The sequence below is a fragment of the Prunus persica genome, chromosome G4, assembly GCF_000346465.2.
Source record: "Prunus persica cultivar Lovell chromosome G4, Prunus_persica_NCBIv2, whole genome shotgun sequence".
Lineage (NCBI taxonomy): Eukaryota > Viridiplantae > Streptophyta > Magnoliopsida > Rosales > Rosaceae > Prunus > Prunus persica.
The window spans coordinates 9875865-9891229 of record NC_034012.1 but is presented as its reverse complement, the minus strand read 5'-3'; the positions used below and the strand labels follow the sequence as shown (position 1 = coordinate 9891229).

At 37.6% G+C, this 15365-nt stretch overlaps 1 protein-coding gene and 1 long non-coding RNA gene across 5 annotated transcripts; one reads left to right on the top strand and one right to left on the bottom strand.

The window, feature by feature from the left end:
- LOC109948424 lies at window positions 209-2368 on the top strand. Of its 3 annotated transcripts, none has more exons than XR_002271046.1 (3): window positions 209-360; window positions 443-1925; window positions 2024-2368. It is a non-coding gene; the product is annotated as an uncharacterized LOC109948424 (long non-coding RNA). The 3 variants fall into 3 exon arrangements; XR_002271045.1 differs by having other exon boundaries at window positions 443-558; window positions 1445-2335; XR_002271044.1 differs by having other exon boundaries at window positions 443-2335.
- LOC18780240 (BURP domain protein RD22) lies at window positions 8358-11393 on the bottom strand. 2 transcript variants are annotated; one of them, XM_020562542.1, is made up of 4 exons: window positions 9935-11393; window positions 9642-9756; window positions 9446-9466; window positions 8358-9394 (listed from the first exon to the last, which is right to left on the bottom strand). In XM_020562542.1, the coding sequence occupies exons 1-4, from the start codon at window positions 9971-9973 to the stop codon at window positions 8640-8642; spliced, it is 930 nt and encodes a 309-aa protein (XP_020418131.1). In that variant the 5' UTR covers window positions 9974-11393; the 3' UTR covers window positions 8358-8639. The 2 variants fall into 2 exon arrangements, with proteins under 2 accessions (XP_020418131.1, XP_007211649.2); XM_007211587.2 differs by having other exon boundaries at window positions 8358-9466; window positions 9935-11388.

The window sequence follows — 15365 nt, the reverse complement described above, 5'->3', positions numbered from 1 at the left end:
TATATATATGGAATCAAAATCTCCTTCAATTCTCTGCAAATTCTAATTCAAAGTCTCAAAAGAGAAGTTTTTTCTGCCATCTTGGGCCAAAACGGGGCCCAACACTTGGAATGAATATAAAAGTATTGTGTTTGGGCCTTCGAGGCACGGGCTGTACATGTATAAATAAACACCCTATTTCGATATGATCCGACCCATTTCAGTTTCGGACTAAAACAGGTCGTCGTCGTCTTTCTCAGTTCTCTACTTCACACAGAAGAGTCTGTAAAAGGAAGAAGAGAAGAGCAATGAGTGGAGAAGAATTAGCGGGCCCTCCAGAGCCAAAGCTCCTCCGTCTGCTTTATTTTGTCTGCGCTGGCTGTAAGTCATGAATTTTCATTTCAATTTTAAGTCTTCTTCTTCTCCCTTTTTAAATGGTTGGCTGATTTTAAATTCTGGGTAGTTATTTGCACTGTTGGAATCAATGGCTTAAACTTCAGCGCAAGTTCATTTTACAACAACAGCAGCAGCAGCAACAGCTCCCTGAAAATGCCGTAAATGCTCTCGAGTGATCTCCAGGTTTAAGGCAACTTTTCAATTTTTGTCATGGAATTTGGCAAGTAAGCTTGATCTTTGGCTTCGTTTTGAGTTTGTATGTGCTGCTCCAACTGAAGTCATGTTAGACTGAGCTTTGGTAGTTTGGTTGTTAAATTATGTGGAAAATGGTGCAAGAATTCATGCCTTTCAATCTGTTTGAACATACGAAATACCTATGTGTGCAAATTTCTTTGGCTTCATTTTGAGTTTGATCAAATTGCTAATCTGAGTATTCAGTGTACAAATTTGAATGGTAATGGGGATTTTGTCAAGATTTCAATTTTGCATACATTTGTGGTTCTTTTGTGCCATTTTCTCTTTAGTTTATAGTTTGATTTGGGCAGTATACAACATTCTTGAGGATGACTCAAATAGCGAGATTATTGATATTGAGTAAGAAGGTGAGATTATTGGTGTGTGTGTGTGTGTGTGTGTGCGTGCGCAGTGGGGGTTGCTATTGTGAGTACCGAAGTGCTTTCTCATCTTAGAATATGTATGTCTATTGAAGCTGTGGATTCTAATCCAAATCGAGGCGAATTTGTCATCTGTGAATAATGCTACGTAAGAGTTCAGGCAGTCTTATCTAAGATGCTTTGGCATAAGGTGGCTTGGGGTTCCCGTAGAAATACCATAGAATGCATGCTTCTATTTATTGACTTTGGATTTTCATGCATTGCACTATTTTATTTGCTGGTTATCAGAACGACCTACTCTTGAAGATTGTAATTATATGTTAATGGACCTTGTATTTGTGTAGATGCTACGTTAAACCATCTTCAAGTATATAAACAAGCATGCTTTTTAAGTTATTAAAGAAATTGGAACTTAGTGCCAGTATGACAATTGGCGATATGTATGTGATTTGTAGGGCGGTGAGAGTTCAGTAGTTTTCTACTATTCTGTCGTGGATTTTGCAGCATGCTCCCTTTCAACTATCCTCGGATGCTTATGCATAATCAATTGGAGGTTCTAACTTCTAACTTCACATAATGTAGCCAAAACCGTGAGGCAATCACTTCATTGAGTTCTGCAACCCTCACATAATGCAGGTGATATGTAATGCTAGTTTTCTTCAAAGTTTTCACTCAGTTTCTAAATAAATCTGTCAAAATGAGTTTCGTGATAACGGTGTTTGCAAAAATTAGGGGGATGTCTACAACTGCTTTGAGATAGTTCTGTCAATAGTGATTGTTTGAGTCTGACAGTCTGTTGGGTACATATAGTTCTCTGTTGCGGCTAGATAGCTGGATGCAGTTTTTCATTTGAAAGCCTTGAGGGACTTTTGGAGCTGAAGCTTTCATGTTTGTTTTTGCCTAGATACATTCTTTTGTCGAACTATATCAATTAAGGTTATTGATTGGGCAGAATCATATCTGAATATGTGGTCAAGATTTAAAGTTTGACATTTCAAACTATTTTAAAGAACGTTTCATGGCTTTTATTTCAGCACAGGGAACATCTCTTCAAACCAGAGATTGGGGTCAACCCTCAACAAATTCTCTGTAAGTCTGATGTCATTGAACGATCCAAACGGGAAGGAGCAAAACAGAGACAAAAGCAAAGTAATACAAAGAGAGTTGGATCAAGAAACAGCTAGGATTCAAGGGTACGAAGCATAGCAAAAGCTGAAATTTTCCTAGTCTATATTCTTTTTCCTCTCAAAACGGTATATCGACAGAAAGGAAATGAAAATCATCAAGGAAACTGTAAACTATATACAAACATGTTCGTTACTTATACGAATTGGTGGGTTCATCAACTGATTCACATTAACAGCTGGCTGAATTCCTCATGCGTTAAGATTCTTAAATGTCTTTGCCAACATAGATGCTGTGAATTTGCTGTTAACAAGAGTCTTGTCTGCCATTCCTGCAGCCATACTTTTTTCTTTTTAAAAAAAAAATAAAAAATCAGTGAGAAATAGTAGTACAATCACTGCAAGAGAACACTAAAAGGGTGCACAAGACACATCAGATAAACATGGTAAAGCCGAGATATGGAATCAGACCAGTTGTCATTTCTTCTATGAAGTCTAAAGGTTTCCTATATATCCTCCTCAAAATAATGTGTGTGTTGGGCTAGCAATAAATCTGGAAAATGACAGTAAAACAAAACCTGGACATAAAGATGTAACATATTAAACAACTATGATATCAAATAGGTGCAAATACCTTTGTTGTCTTCTTAAGCTTTAGCATTGGGATGACGAGAGAAACCTGATCTGCTAGTATTACATCAAATGATGGCCACAGGACCAGCCCACAGAGAGCAACAAAAAGACACCATATACAGTAACAGGAAAGATACTGGGAAACCGAATGACAGTAAAACATCAAACAATGCACTGATTTTAAATGATGGTTGATCACCGTGAAACTGAGAAAAAAGGAAAAGGAAAGAAAAGAAAATTTGATATGTTTGTTTAACTATGTGTAAACCATCTTCCAATCCCACGGTGTAGCATCCATTATCTATAACTCTGTGATTCTAATCCTGTTTCTCTTGGAGTACACACACCAAGACGACTTGAAACTGTCATTTTCAAAATTTTATTGTAAAATGGGATCAGGGAAATCTTTCATTCAACTTTCAAAAAAACTTACATATGAAAAAAGACAGCATAATAAGAAAAGGAAATTTTTTACAGGGCCATGAGTTTTAATGGCTGAAGAAAAAAAAAAGCACAGTGCCGACATGGCTGAGAAATTTGATATTCTCAACGTCTGCCATTCTATATTTGGCATGAATTCATATGAGAAGCAAAGCTCAATCAGGGAGGTTCAATCAATGCATCATACTGACTCTCCAGACAGTATTAGCAAGGAAGAGATGGAAAGACAGATACGGAAAAAAAATAGGACTAGCCAACAAAGGGAGAATACCATGGAACAAAGGCAGGAAACGTAGTTCGGGTAACTACAGATAGAATGTAATTTTTTATTTATTGGATTTTAAATCTCATACATTTGGTTGAATTTAAAGTTTTGATCTTCCACGGAATGCAGAGGCTTGTGAGCGAATCAAACAGAGAACAATAGAAGCCTTAAAAGACCCCAAGGTGAAGTCATGTAAGATTCAGTAAGTTTTATGATATTTTCTTCACGATATGGGTGTTTTTGAATTAGAATGTAAGAGTTTATATCAAAGGCCGCAATAACAGAATTGTTTTGAAAATGGTTGGAAGTTTGTCAATCATATTGTAGTTTACAAAATGCTTAGGACCTGATTACAAAATGCTTGTCACGGCAATTCTCAATTTTCCTCCGCTTCTTGACTTTGCTGATCTTCGCGCTCATTTGTTAGCTTTCGACGCATAGCAACTGGCCTCCTTTTGCTCCAAGTTCTGGACCCCAAAGCAACTGGCCTTCCTTTCAGCCCCCTTGGGCCCAATCTGCTACTTTTAGCACACACTCTGCCCCGCCAAACTCAACTCTTGGTGTCTTGGGACCCCACAATGGCCTAGAATCCTTTCCTTCTTTTGCTGGGGTTCAATTCATGCAGCCATCTGGCTCCAGTTGGTACCTTGACACTAGTGTTGCTCATCACATGACTACTATTCCTTCTAATCTTCAAAATCAACAGCCATATAAGGGTAATAATTCTGTATTTATTGGTAAAGGAGATTCTCTCTCTATCTCTCATACTAGCTCTCTTCCTCTTCCTTTAGGTTCTCACAATTTTTTTCTTAAAAATGTCTTTTGTCTTCCCTTTCTTTGTACTAATCTACTCTTCGTTGCCCGTTTTACTCTTGATAATTTAGTTTTTTTGTCTTTACTCCTGACTTTTATCAAATCTATGAATTCCTCATATGCATTAAGATTCTTAAATGTCTTTGCAAACATAGATGCTGTGAATTTGCTGTTAACAAGAATCTTATCTGCCATTCATGCAGCCATGCTTAATTTTTTTAAAAAAAATAAGTGAGAAATAGTAGTATGCAGGGGCAGAGGTACTCTAGGGCCTGAGGTGGCCCTGGCCCCTCCACAATTTGTTCTCAATGCAGTAAAGCTTGGGTTTTAGTTCATATATTTAACAATGCGACCCATATAACCATTCTAATGGCCCCCCAATTTGCAATTCATATAAAACTTCATTTATAATTATATGTAAATTGTTTGTAGGCCCATTACACAACTAAAATAAAAAAAGGAAGTAGTAATCCTCTAATAATCAAACGATGAGCCAAGGGAATAGAAAATAGTTTGACAAAAAAAAAGGGGAATAGAAAATAAATAGTTTAAAGGAAAATGAGATTTTATCAGTAGACTTTTCCGTTTTGATACATGAAATTAAGTACAAAGTTCTAAATTTTTTTTTCTTATATATATATATATTATTGATGTAAGATTGAATTTTTTTTTTTTCTATACTTGTATTACGGTTCGGCCCCTCCGCACATACAATCCTGGCTCCGCTACTGGTAGTATGATCACTGCAAAAGAACACTAAAGAGGTGCACAAGACACACTAGACAATATGATAAAGCCAACGTGAGGAAGAAAAATATGCACAAATTAATATATTTCATAGAAGTCCAAGATTTCGGAAGCACATAATTTCTACAATAATCTAAAAGGTGTTCTACTTTACAAACTTCTTATGTCTACTAATTTTTAATGAAATTAATTTCTCTGCGGTGCTCAAATTCATCATATATGTGTGTCCTTAATTTTAGTGGAAATTGGAAGTTTCCATCATTTTTGCTTTAAGTCACTCTTAGTTGAGGTTCCACTCCATAATAAAAACTGTCAGGTTGACTTATGGCAAACAATGTAAATATGTAGGAGTACTATGACCTTTTATAGCATTTTTAGTTTGAATTTGGGTTTTATGCATAGATTTTGAAATAATTAGGTTGATGTCTAGGAAATAGAAATTATAAGGGCCTACATTAGACTAGCCCTCTTTAAAAAAATATTAATTAATGAATATTTGTTCTTCTTGTTGTTTTAAAGTAGTGGTGGGAGGCAGACCAACAAAATATATATATATATATATATATATATAGTGAAGGCTTATAAGAGCATTTACAATCATGCTCCTTTTTTTTAGTTAAAATTTAGCTAAAAATATAAAAAATTTATTATAGGAGCTCTTTTTAAAATTTGAACTCCAATCATACTCCTTAAATAGTTATTTTTTAAAATCTAGTCCTAGTCCAAGCATACACCAAACGTAAGATAAATGTTATTCAACTTAGACCAAGCCAAGCCAAGTCAAGACAGTCCCTAAGCATAGTCCAGTCCATGACAGTCCCCCGTACCAAACGAGCCCTAGAGAATTACATAACACTCTTGTGAATTCACCCCAGAACATCATTGCTTGCTAAATATAAGCTATGTAGGTAACTGTGGGAACCTAATTAAATCAAAACCCTATGTCAAATAATTCCTTCCATTTGGGGATTATTTGACCTAATTGGGAATTATTCAATTTAATTGGGGATTACCCAATTAAATAGAATATTACCTAATTGGGTCGAGAATTGATTTGATTCCTACCCCAATTCCCAATTAAATGAGGAGTTACCTAATTAAATTAAGAATTGATTTGATACCTACAACAATTAGGGATTTGATTTACCCTAATAAATCAAATCCCTAATTAATCAAATCAATTTCAAATTGTGGAGCAATAATTCCTTTCCATCTACGGAATTATTCCTTTGAAACTCTAGCCTCCGAGACCACTATAAAAGAATGGCCACACACAAAGGTTAAGGTACGTCTAAATTCCTACTGAAACTCTGCAGAAATTATTTCTCAAAAACCCTAGCCACCTCCTTTCTTTCTCTCTCTCACACACAAGGCTCCGGCCACCATACACGGCTCCGGCCACCCGGTTTTCCTTGAAATACCCTACCTAACTTAGGCATCAGAGGGCCTTTGGCTAACACCCCACGGGTGTGGTTCTTTTACTCCAATCTGTTTTGCAGGGAGAAAGAGAGGCGGAGAAGACGAAGGAATCTTGGGCGAATATTCTCGTGGGAAAATTTGCTCCCACAGTAACAATGGTAAATGAAGGGTTTACTATGCCACCTAGATAAAGATAAATAATAAAATAACAGTTGCTTTAGCTATTTGTCTTACCTCTTGGAGTAGCAAATTTTTATGGCAAATTAAATGCCACATACATAGGCTTGTCAAAAGGACACATTTGAGGTAGCATAACAAACACTAGTCGTTAGCTCTAAGAGAAGCTATAATGTAATATTTACTATTAATAATAACAATATATATTGTAACTATCATATAGGTGCAACTCCACTCTACATGTGGAGAGGCAGAGAAATGATGGGGTGAGAGACAAACATATAGGTGCAATTCCACTCTACACTTAACAAACCAACAAATAAAGAAGTGGAAAACGAGAATCCAACCCGTTACCTCTTCCATCTAACAACGCTACAATACCATTTGTAGACAACGATTGGCCCTCAAAAGCATTAAAGCTTTATGAGCACAAATTCAAATACTTAGCCCAATGTTGCCATCAATATTCATGTACAACTGAGGTACTGATGTAGACTTATGGGTTGGAACCCAGACAACATGATCATAGTTGGGAAGGAAATGGTGCTAAAATATGAATATGGTTTGAATACTTTAGGTTAAGTTTTATTCTTCTCCATAAGGAGGTATATATAGGAATTTATATAAGTGCTTTACAAGGAAATAGATACAGTAATCAATCAGGATAGTATCTCCTAATTATATAATGATTTGTCAATTATGTAAAATAAGAAATTAAATCTCATTAATCAAGGAAATAAATCTCCATGATTAAGTAGGAGACTCATGTTAACACTCCTCCTTAAGTTAGTGCATATATGTCACCAATGCCCAACTTGGTAAGTGAGTCATGAAATACTCTTCCACAAACAGCTTTTGTTAAGGCATCTGCCAGTTGATCTTCTGATTTTACGAATGATAGGCAGATGATCTTATTCTCAATTTTTTGTTTGATGAAATGTCTATCCACCTCAGCTTGTTTGGTTCGATCATGTTGAACTGGATTATGGGCAATATCGATAGTTGACTTGTTGTCACAATGCAACTCTATTGGCTTTTCTGGCTTGAAGCCTAATTCTGTCAAAAGTCTTCTGATCCACAATAATTCACAAACTCCATGAGCCATTCCTCGATATTCTATTTTTGCACTAGACCGAGAAATCACATTTTATTTTTTACTCCACCAAGTGACTAGGTTACCTCCCACGAATGTAAAGTAACTAGAAGTAGAGCGTCTATCTGTAATGGAATCAGCCCAATAAGCATCTGTATATCCAACAACTTCAAGATCTCCATTTTTTGAGAACATTAATCCTTTCTCAAGGGCTGACTTTAAGTATCTTAAGATCCGATCAACTGCATTCCTATGAGAAACACTAGGTGAATGCATAAACTAACTAACCACACTCATAGCATATGCAATATCTGGTCTTGTGTGTGCCAGATATATCAACCTTCAAACAAGGCGTTGGTACTGTTCTTTATTGGTTGATTCTTGGTCCTTGTCTTCACACAACTTGTGATTTATCTCAATGGGTGTGTCAGCCGGCTTACACCCAAGCATTCCTGTTTCAATGAGTAGATCCATTAATACTTCCTTTGGGACAGAAATTTACCAGTTTTTGACCTTACTACCTCAATTCCAAGAAAGTACTTCATATCACCTAAATCCTTCCTCTGAAATTCCTGAGACATACTTTTGCAGCTTTAGTTGCTTTCCGGTGTCATTTCCAATTACGACTATATCATCTACATAAACAATCAATGATCGAGTACAAAGCCAAAGCATATATATATATATATAGATTAATATCTCTTCATAAATATAGCATGCTTTATGAGTACAAGTTGAAGTCTATATAGTTACAAGAGAAAACATGATCGGGTTAATTTCAAGCAGTTTCTGTAATCTGCGTTTTTTAGGCAACCCGACCATTAATCCCAAAAACTTCATCTCATCATATATCTTACACCACATGAAGAGGCAGAAATAAGTAGGGAGGTAATTATACAGGGGTGCAAGCTTATTATACGTACATTGCTAAGTGATGATCATGCAGATTTGTGGTTCGGAACCCAGACAATATGATCAGTGGGAAGGAAATGGCAGATAGGAATTTTTCCGGGCTTAACTTTGAGGATTTGGAAGGCCAAATGCATTGGGTTCCATTCTGATGTGTCTAGATGGCAGATGGCTACTGCTTTAACCTTCACCCCATCATCGCCTTTCAGGGAGAGAACATAAGCTGCTATTGGTTTTATTGCATGGCAGTAAAACACAGCATAGGGATAGTTCTGCTTATGACACACAACGACTTTGTCACCTGCCAGCTTCTTCAGTCCCGGCATTGTTGTATACTTGTGCATGGACATGGTGGCTCCTTTTTCCAATACCTCCGTCGAGATTGCTTGAACGTTTCTTGTTCTAAGCTTCGAAGTGCTAAAATCAACCATTGATTCTAAAGATGTGGCGCAATATTTTTCCTCTCCCTTAACGCCTGGAGCTTCACACTCTTCGATTGTTTGCTTAATTGTTTTGGCTTCCACAGATGTTGGTTTCACTGAAAAATGGTTGAAAATTTCTGATAGTTTGTTAGAGGAGAAGGGGATCGATTGGGCACTTTCGCGTGATAGGAAAGCAGCCGTGTTTGAATTTCTAGGGAATTGGAAGTTCGTTGTTGCTCCAGGGCGCATGTCCTTCTCCAAGAAGAAAATAGCTACGTTTTTATAATGGAGTTGATTGTCAGTGGGATGATCATATCTCTTGTTATAAAATATAAGTGCCAATGGGATATTTTCAGGTTTGCCCTTGTGGTCAGTTGGCTTTCCATTCCCAACAGCATTCATGATATTTGTGCTCTTTTCTTCATTTGTGGAGTCTGCAAATTATATATCAACGTCATAATGGAAAATAAGTAATCAGCCAATTGAAGAGTGAGTGACACATTTGTGAATATGTTGCCGTACGTACTCTAGTACCATACTATAATTACTCATGTACGTTCTTACATGTTATGAAGAGATATCTAAGATTCTAAAGTGCTTAACACAAACCAGGATGCAGAAGTTCACTGATAGCTCTTGGCATCTGTGTGTTTGGCAGGACGGAGTTCCAGTAAAGTTGAGGTGCTGGTTGAGCAGCATGGTTTGCCAGTGCCACCGCTGCTAGCTGCAACATTAATTCGAACTCTGATTAAAATCAAATCTCACAAAGTGTAATTAATTAGTGGACGACACTTAAGTACTAAATAAAATCGGAGAGAATTATAGGAACACGAAACTTTTCGTTTATATAGAGTACAATGAGAGATAATTAATGGAAAAACTAATCAAATTGCAGAGCTTACACTGAGAAGAGCAAAGATGAGTTGGAGATGAAACCCCATTAGGACTGAAATTAACTTGGCAACAGATGTAGCTAGTGGATATGAAGCAAGAAATTAAAGAAAGTCGGAGCTGGCTCTTATGGTAACAATAGCAACTGGCTTCACCATTTTATAGAGGGAAGGGAATTGTTCCCCTGTACGGACGAATGAAGTAATACTCCACCCACCAATATAGAGCTTAATTACTTCCCACTGCCTCATCACTCACTTAAATTCATTGAGGCAAGTGGCACGATGTGATGTATTAGACATAATTGTGAAGGTGTACTAGTAATTTATCCCCTGAACTTATACCTAACTTTTGATTAACTCCCTGTCCTTTTTTTTTTCCTTCAGAAAATTAAGGATATGAACTTCTTTTTTTTCACCAATTTCTCCACTGCCATCTACATCTCAACATTTCATCCAATTTTCTGTTAAATCATTATAAAACAATTTGGAAAAAAAAGAAGAAAAAAGATAAAACAAAATAAAAACCGTATCTCCTCAGTTTTTTTTCTTCCCCCTCCCCTCTGGGTTTTTTCTCCTCCTCCCCTCTGGTTTTTTTTCTTCCCCTCCCCCTCTGCCCGATGCTTCTTCCGAGGCCAACCAGCCCCACCCCCGACTCACCTCCTCCCGTGTCCTTCTCTCTCTCTCTCTCTCGTCGCCCTATTCCCTTAGGCTTTAAGGTTTTGATCTACTTTTTTGTTTTTCTTCCTTTTGTTCTCTACAAAGTGTCTCTCTCTCTCTCTCTCTTCTCTCTTCCCCCTTCTCTCTCTTCACAGACATCAGCACCGCCCACCCTTCACCTGCCCCCTCCTCCTTCTGTCTCCCTCTTTCTTCGACATCCACAACCTCACCTCCCAGAAAACCCAAACAGCCACCCAAAAAAAATTTATTCAAGATCAAAACCCTAAATAGCCACCCAAAAAATTTCAAGATCTTTATTATTAACCTCACCTTACTACCCAAGAAACCCAAACAGCCAAATAGCCACCAAAGAAAGATCAAAATCCGAAACAGCCACCCAAAAAATCTCAAGATGTTTATTATTAAATTTTGTTTTCCTCTCTGAAACTTTGGCAGGGGGAGAGATACTCAAAAAGAGAGTGTGGGAGAGAGAAGGAGGAGGGGGTGGACACATGGGGGAGAAGAGACAGAGGGTGGAGGATGGTGATGTTGGTGGATGTTGAAGAGAAGAAGGGGGAAAGAGATCAGGGTGGTGATGTTGGTAGTTGTCAAATAGAGGGAGAATATATCATTATTATTTCAAATTTTATTTTATTTTATTTTTAATTTATGTATTTATTATTTTCAATGTTTGAAATGACCAATATGCCATCATATTTAACGGCAAATTGGATGAAATGTTGAGGATTTAGATGGTAGGGGGGAAATTGGTGAAAAAAAGAAGAAGTTCATGTCCTTAATTTTCTAAAAAAAAGGACACAGGGTTAATCGAAAGTTAGGTACAAGTTCAGAGGGCAAATTACTAGTATACCCTAATTGTGAATCAAATACAACTGTTGCACGTGGGAAAAAGGTACCAAAGGTTTTTGAGATAAAACCTCACAACTGGATTGGTCCATAAAATACATAGTTAATCATAATGGACTTAAGTGGTTAACTTTGAGAAAATATCGATGGGTATCTTTCCCTGAGAATGGGTGGACATGTACGGCAACAAGTGGTAAGGCCATCTCCAACCCAAAGACCTAAACCCAAAATATTGCCCCAAATCTCTCCCAGCCCAAGAAAATGACAGGGCCAAAATTTGAGAAAACTCAAATTTGGACCCAAATACCACTCCAAGTATTGCCTGGACCCAAAACTATTTAGTAGAGCCCACGCTGAGGTGGCATAACCCATGTGCATTAGAAAAACACTGGGGCCAGCTCTAATTGGGTTGTCTGTTGGGCCATCCCACTTGTCTGCTCCTAGTGAACTGTCGGTGCAACTTTTAATTCAAATGTATCCTTTAAAAATATATATATATATATATATATATATCTAATAGTAACTTTAAAAAGTGACTGGGCCCACGCTGATGACTTTTGGAATAAAATTACATTTATGGAATTTCAAATTTTTTTAGGTCAAATTGTTCAAAAAATTAAATTATGATGTTATTTAAAAAGATTAAATGAAGAAAAGTTTTCAATAAAAATATATATTAGACTTAAACTATTCTTAAACAATTTAATAAAGTTGTGGACTTAAAATTTGAGTCAGGAGGGTTGGAAGAAAAAACAATTTGAGTCCGGACAAAACCCAAATAGTCACTTTTTGGAAGGGGAAAATTTGAGTTTAACCCCCCATGGATTGGAGAAGGCCTAAGAGAGCAATAATTGGCCTGGGACACTTGAGTTTTAGGTGCATCATTCAGGATTGAAGATTTATACAATAGATTTTCAATCGAGAGGGGGTGGAGAGCCCGCTAGGAACAATAATTTTAGGACGACATGTCATGAAAACAAAAAAAAAACGTCCCTATATATTTAGAGGGTACAATTATTGGCATGAGCAATCCTACAATGCATCCTCTAGATATTTTCCCTTTCCATTATGCTTTATTAATTTTACTTGATTTTCCTTGGTTCAGAAAATTCCTAGAAAACAAAAGATCTTATAAATCCAGCTAACCATGTTTCAGCTCTAGTCAATGACTTGGAGCACACAAAATCTACTTCACACTTTGTAAGAGGGCATGGAAGTGTATGGAGGATGGAGCAATAATCTTTATTTTATAATATATATGTATGATAATAAATTAAAAATTGGAAAGCCTCCTGGCCTACACATATTGGTCTTGTGGTGTAGGTGATGGCTAAGGTGATAAGTATTGCGCGGCCTCCCCTTACTTGTTAGATTACGAAAGCTTGCAGACGTCCGTTTGTTGTGGATTGCTGGTAACATCTGCATTACTCCATTTTCTGTCTTCTTCATTGTCTCCCAATTGTGATGAACAGCTAAAGATGTCTGGCAATTGTGGATATGGTTTTCGTCTTGAAAGAAACCCAAATAAAGAATCTTCAAATTAAGGTATATAAGATGATCTACAATCATGCTTCTTATTTTTAAGTTAAGATTTAGCTAAAAACACACAAAAGTTATTTTAGGAGCCCTTTATAAAATTTGAACTCCAATCATACTCCCTACTCCAATCATATTCCCTAGTTTAGAGATTCATAAATACTTTAATTATTTTTTAATTTAATATAATTGGTCCATCTGTATATATATATAAAGCAAAAGGCAGAGAATGGTGAAACATTCAAAATACCAGAAAATGTCATTGGTTAATACAAACATTAAGAATTCAAATTATTAATTAAATGAGGATAATATGGTAAATTCACACTTTTTCATATTTAAAAAATTAAAAGAAAAAAAAAGGTAGATAATGGATCCTATTTTTATGGAACACAACTACTCATTATCTTTTTTAATTCTAAAATAAATTTACTTATTTTTTTTAAAAAAAACCTCTCGCAAGCGCGGAAGCGCGTGCAGAGAGGCTAGTACAAAATAATATAAAAAATAATTTGATTTAATTGAAAGTTTAAAATATGCATAAAACAAAGCAATATTAAATTATAGAGAGTGGACTGGACTGGACTGGACTGGACTGGACTGTGCTATATATATAATACTTAAAACCCATGTTTGGTAAAGAAGGGGATTAAGTTAAATGAGATTGTATAGTCCATCAGTGTAAAAAACCCCGGACTCGCTTGTCTAACATAGCGATGCCGAAATGTGGTTCGCAAAATAGCAAAAGCGCTATTTTGAACACGCGAGTCCGAACTGCTTGAATCAAATTCAAAACCCCACCATCACAGTTCCAATCGAAACTTGCTGATGAGTCTCAATTATCTATAGTTGCCGTTCCAAGTTGGCTTGGGCTAGTCAAAAGGCAGACTGATATATAGACATAAACTCAGGAAACCAACAAAACCAAAAAGTTCAATATCCAATAATATGATTAGGGTTTAGGGCCAAATTGAAAGGGAAGGAGGAAAAGTTTTCCTGGTGGAATTCAAGAGACAGAGAAAGAGATCAAATCAATGAGTTCACTCTGTCATCTAGCAAGCCTCTGCCAATAAAGACCTTTAAGGACCCGCCCCGAATTTTCTCAAAACCCGAGACGAACCCTTTGGAATTCCTGACATCACTCCGATGTCAGACCCGATCACTAACGACCGAGACTTCCTGCCGAAATTTCGGCAGAGTCTCCCCTATAAATTGGACAATTCCCAAAATTTCAACCTGCATAAAAACGCATTTAATATCCACAACTGGCAGCATGCACAATATAATTTCATGCAAATTCTCATAAATGGCCTTCGGCCTTCCAATAATTCTCAAACAACTACCAAACAATTCAAATACAAATTATGACTAATATTTAGTCTGCGGCTGCACCTACCCTCCTTGAGGGATCAAGCCACACGTAGTTCTTCCCTAAAATCCAATCCCACACTTGGGCGATATCTTAATTCATTTCTCTGTATCCCACACAATCTCTTCCCATACGCCGGTACAACCAACGCCACGTATGGGGTCTGTCCCAACGCCGGATAACCTACGCCACGCGGGACCTCAATATCACATCACTAATCTCCCCATACGCCGGTACAACCAACGCCACGTATGGGGTCTGTCGACACGCCGGATAACCTACGCCACGTGCGACCTCAACACAATATCACATAATCTCCCCGTACGCCGGTACAACCAACGCCACGTACGGGGCCTGTCTCAACGCCGGATAACCTACGCCACGCGAGACCTGAACATCATATTACAAATCTCCCCATACGCCGGTACAACCCACGCCACGTATGGGGTCTGTCCCAACGCCGGATAACCTACGCCACGTGGGACCTAACTTTCACTTGGTGGTGTATGTAGTGAATCCAACATCCGGGGATCCGATTCACGATCCGTAAAATCCTACACGATCCTAGAAATATCTAGATTAATATATATTAAATTTGGGACCATCCGACGGTCCCAACCTATCGAACCCGGATAACGCATACTATGCGATTATCCGTTCGATAGTCAAACGACGTCCGAATTGAGATCCGCGAAATCCTACGCACTCGTGACAACCTAAGGATCTCATCGGAACACATCGTCACTTTTTCTACAGTGCCCACGCGCCGCCACACGCGCCGGCAGCGCGTATGGTGCCCAAAGCGATAATGCTTCGCCGGAAAATCTCAACATCTCGGCTCCAAACTCCTACCCTAGGTGTAACACCCTATTTAGAGCCACTTTTGTTCTTGGACCTACCCCAAAAAGTAGCCGGAAATGGCCGATCACGGCGGCCGAAGTTTCGGCCGATTTTCAATTCGAAAATCGAGTGATCTAGAGATCGAATCGATCAAAACCCAACCAACCATCA

Excerpts from the sequence above, each read along its gene's own strand:
- LOC18780240 (XM_007211587.2), bottom strand. The coding sequence starts at position 9,973 with ATGGGGTTTCATCTCCAACTCATCTTTGCTCTTCTCAGT. Across the intron at positions 9,757-9,934 it reads TCATCTTTGCTCTTCTCAGT|CTAGCAGCGGTGGCACTGGC; the intron begins GTAAGCTCTGCA and ends TTAATGTTGCAG. Across the intron at positions 9,467-9,641 it reads CAGTGAACTTCTGCATCCTG|ACTCCACAAATGAAGAAAAG; the intron begins GTTTGTGTTAAG and ends TATAATTTGCAG.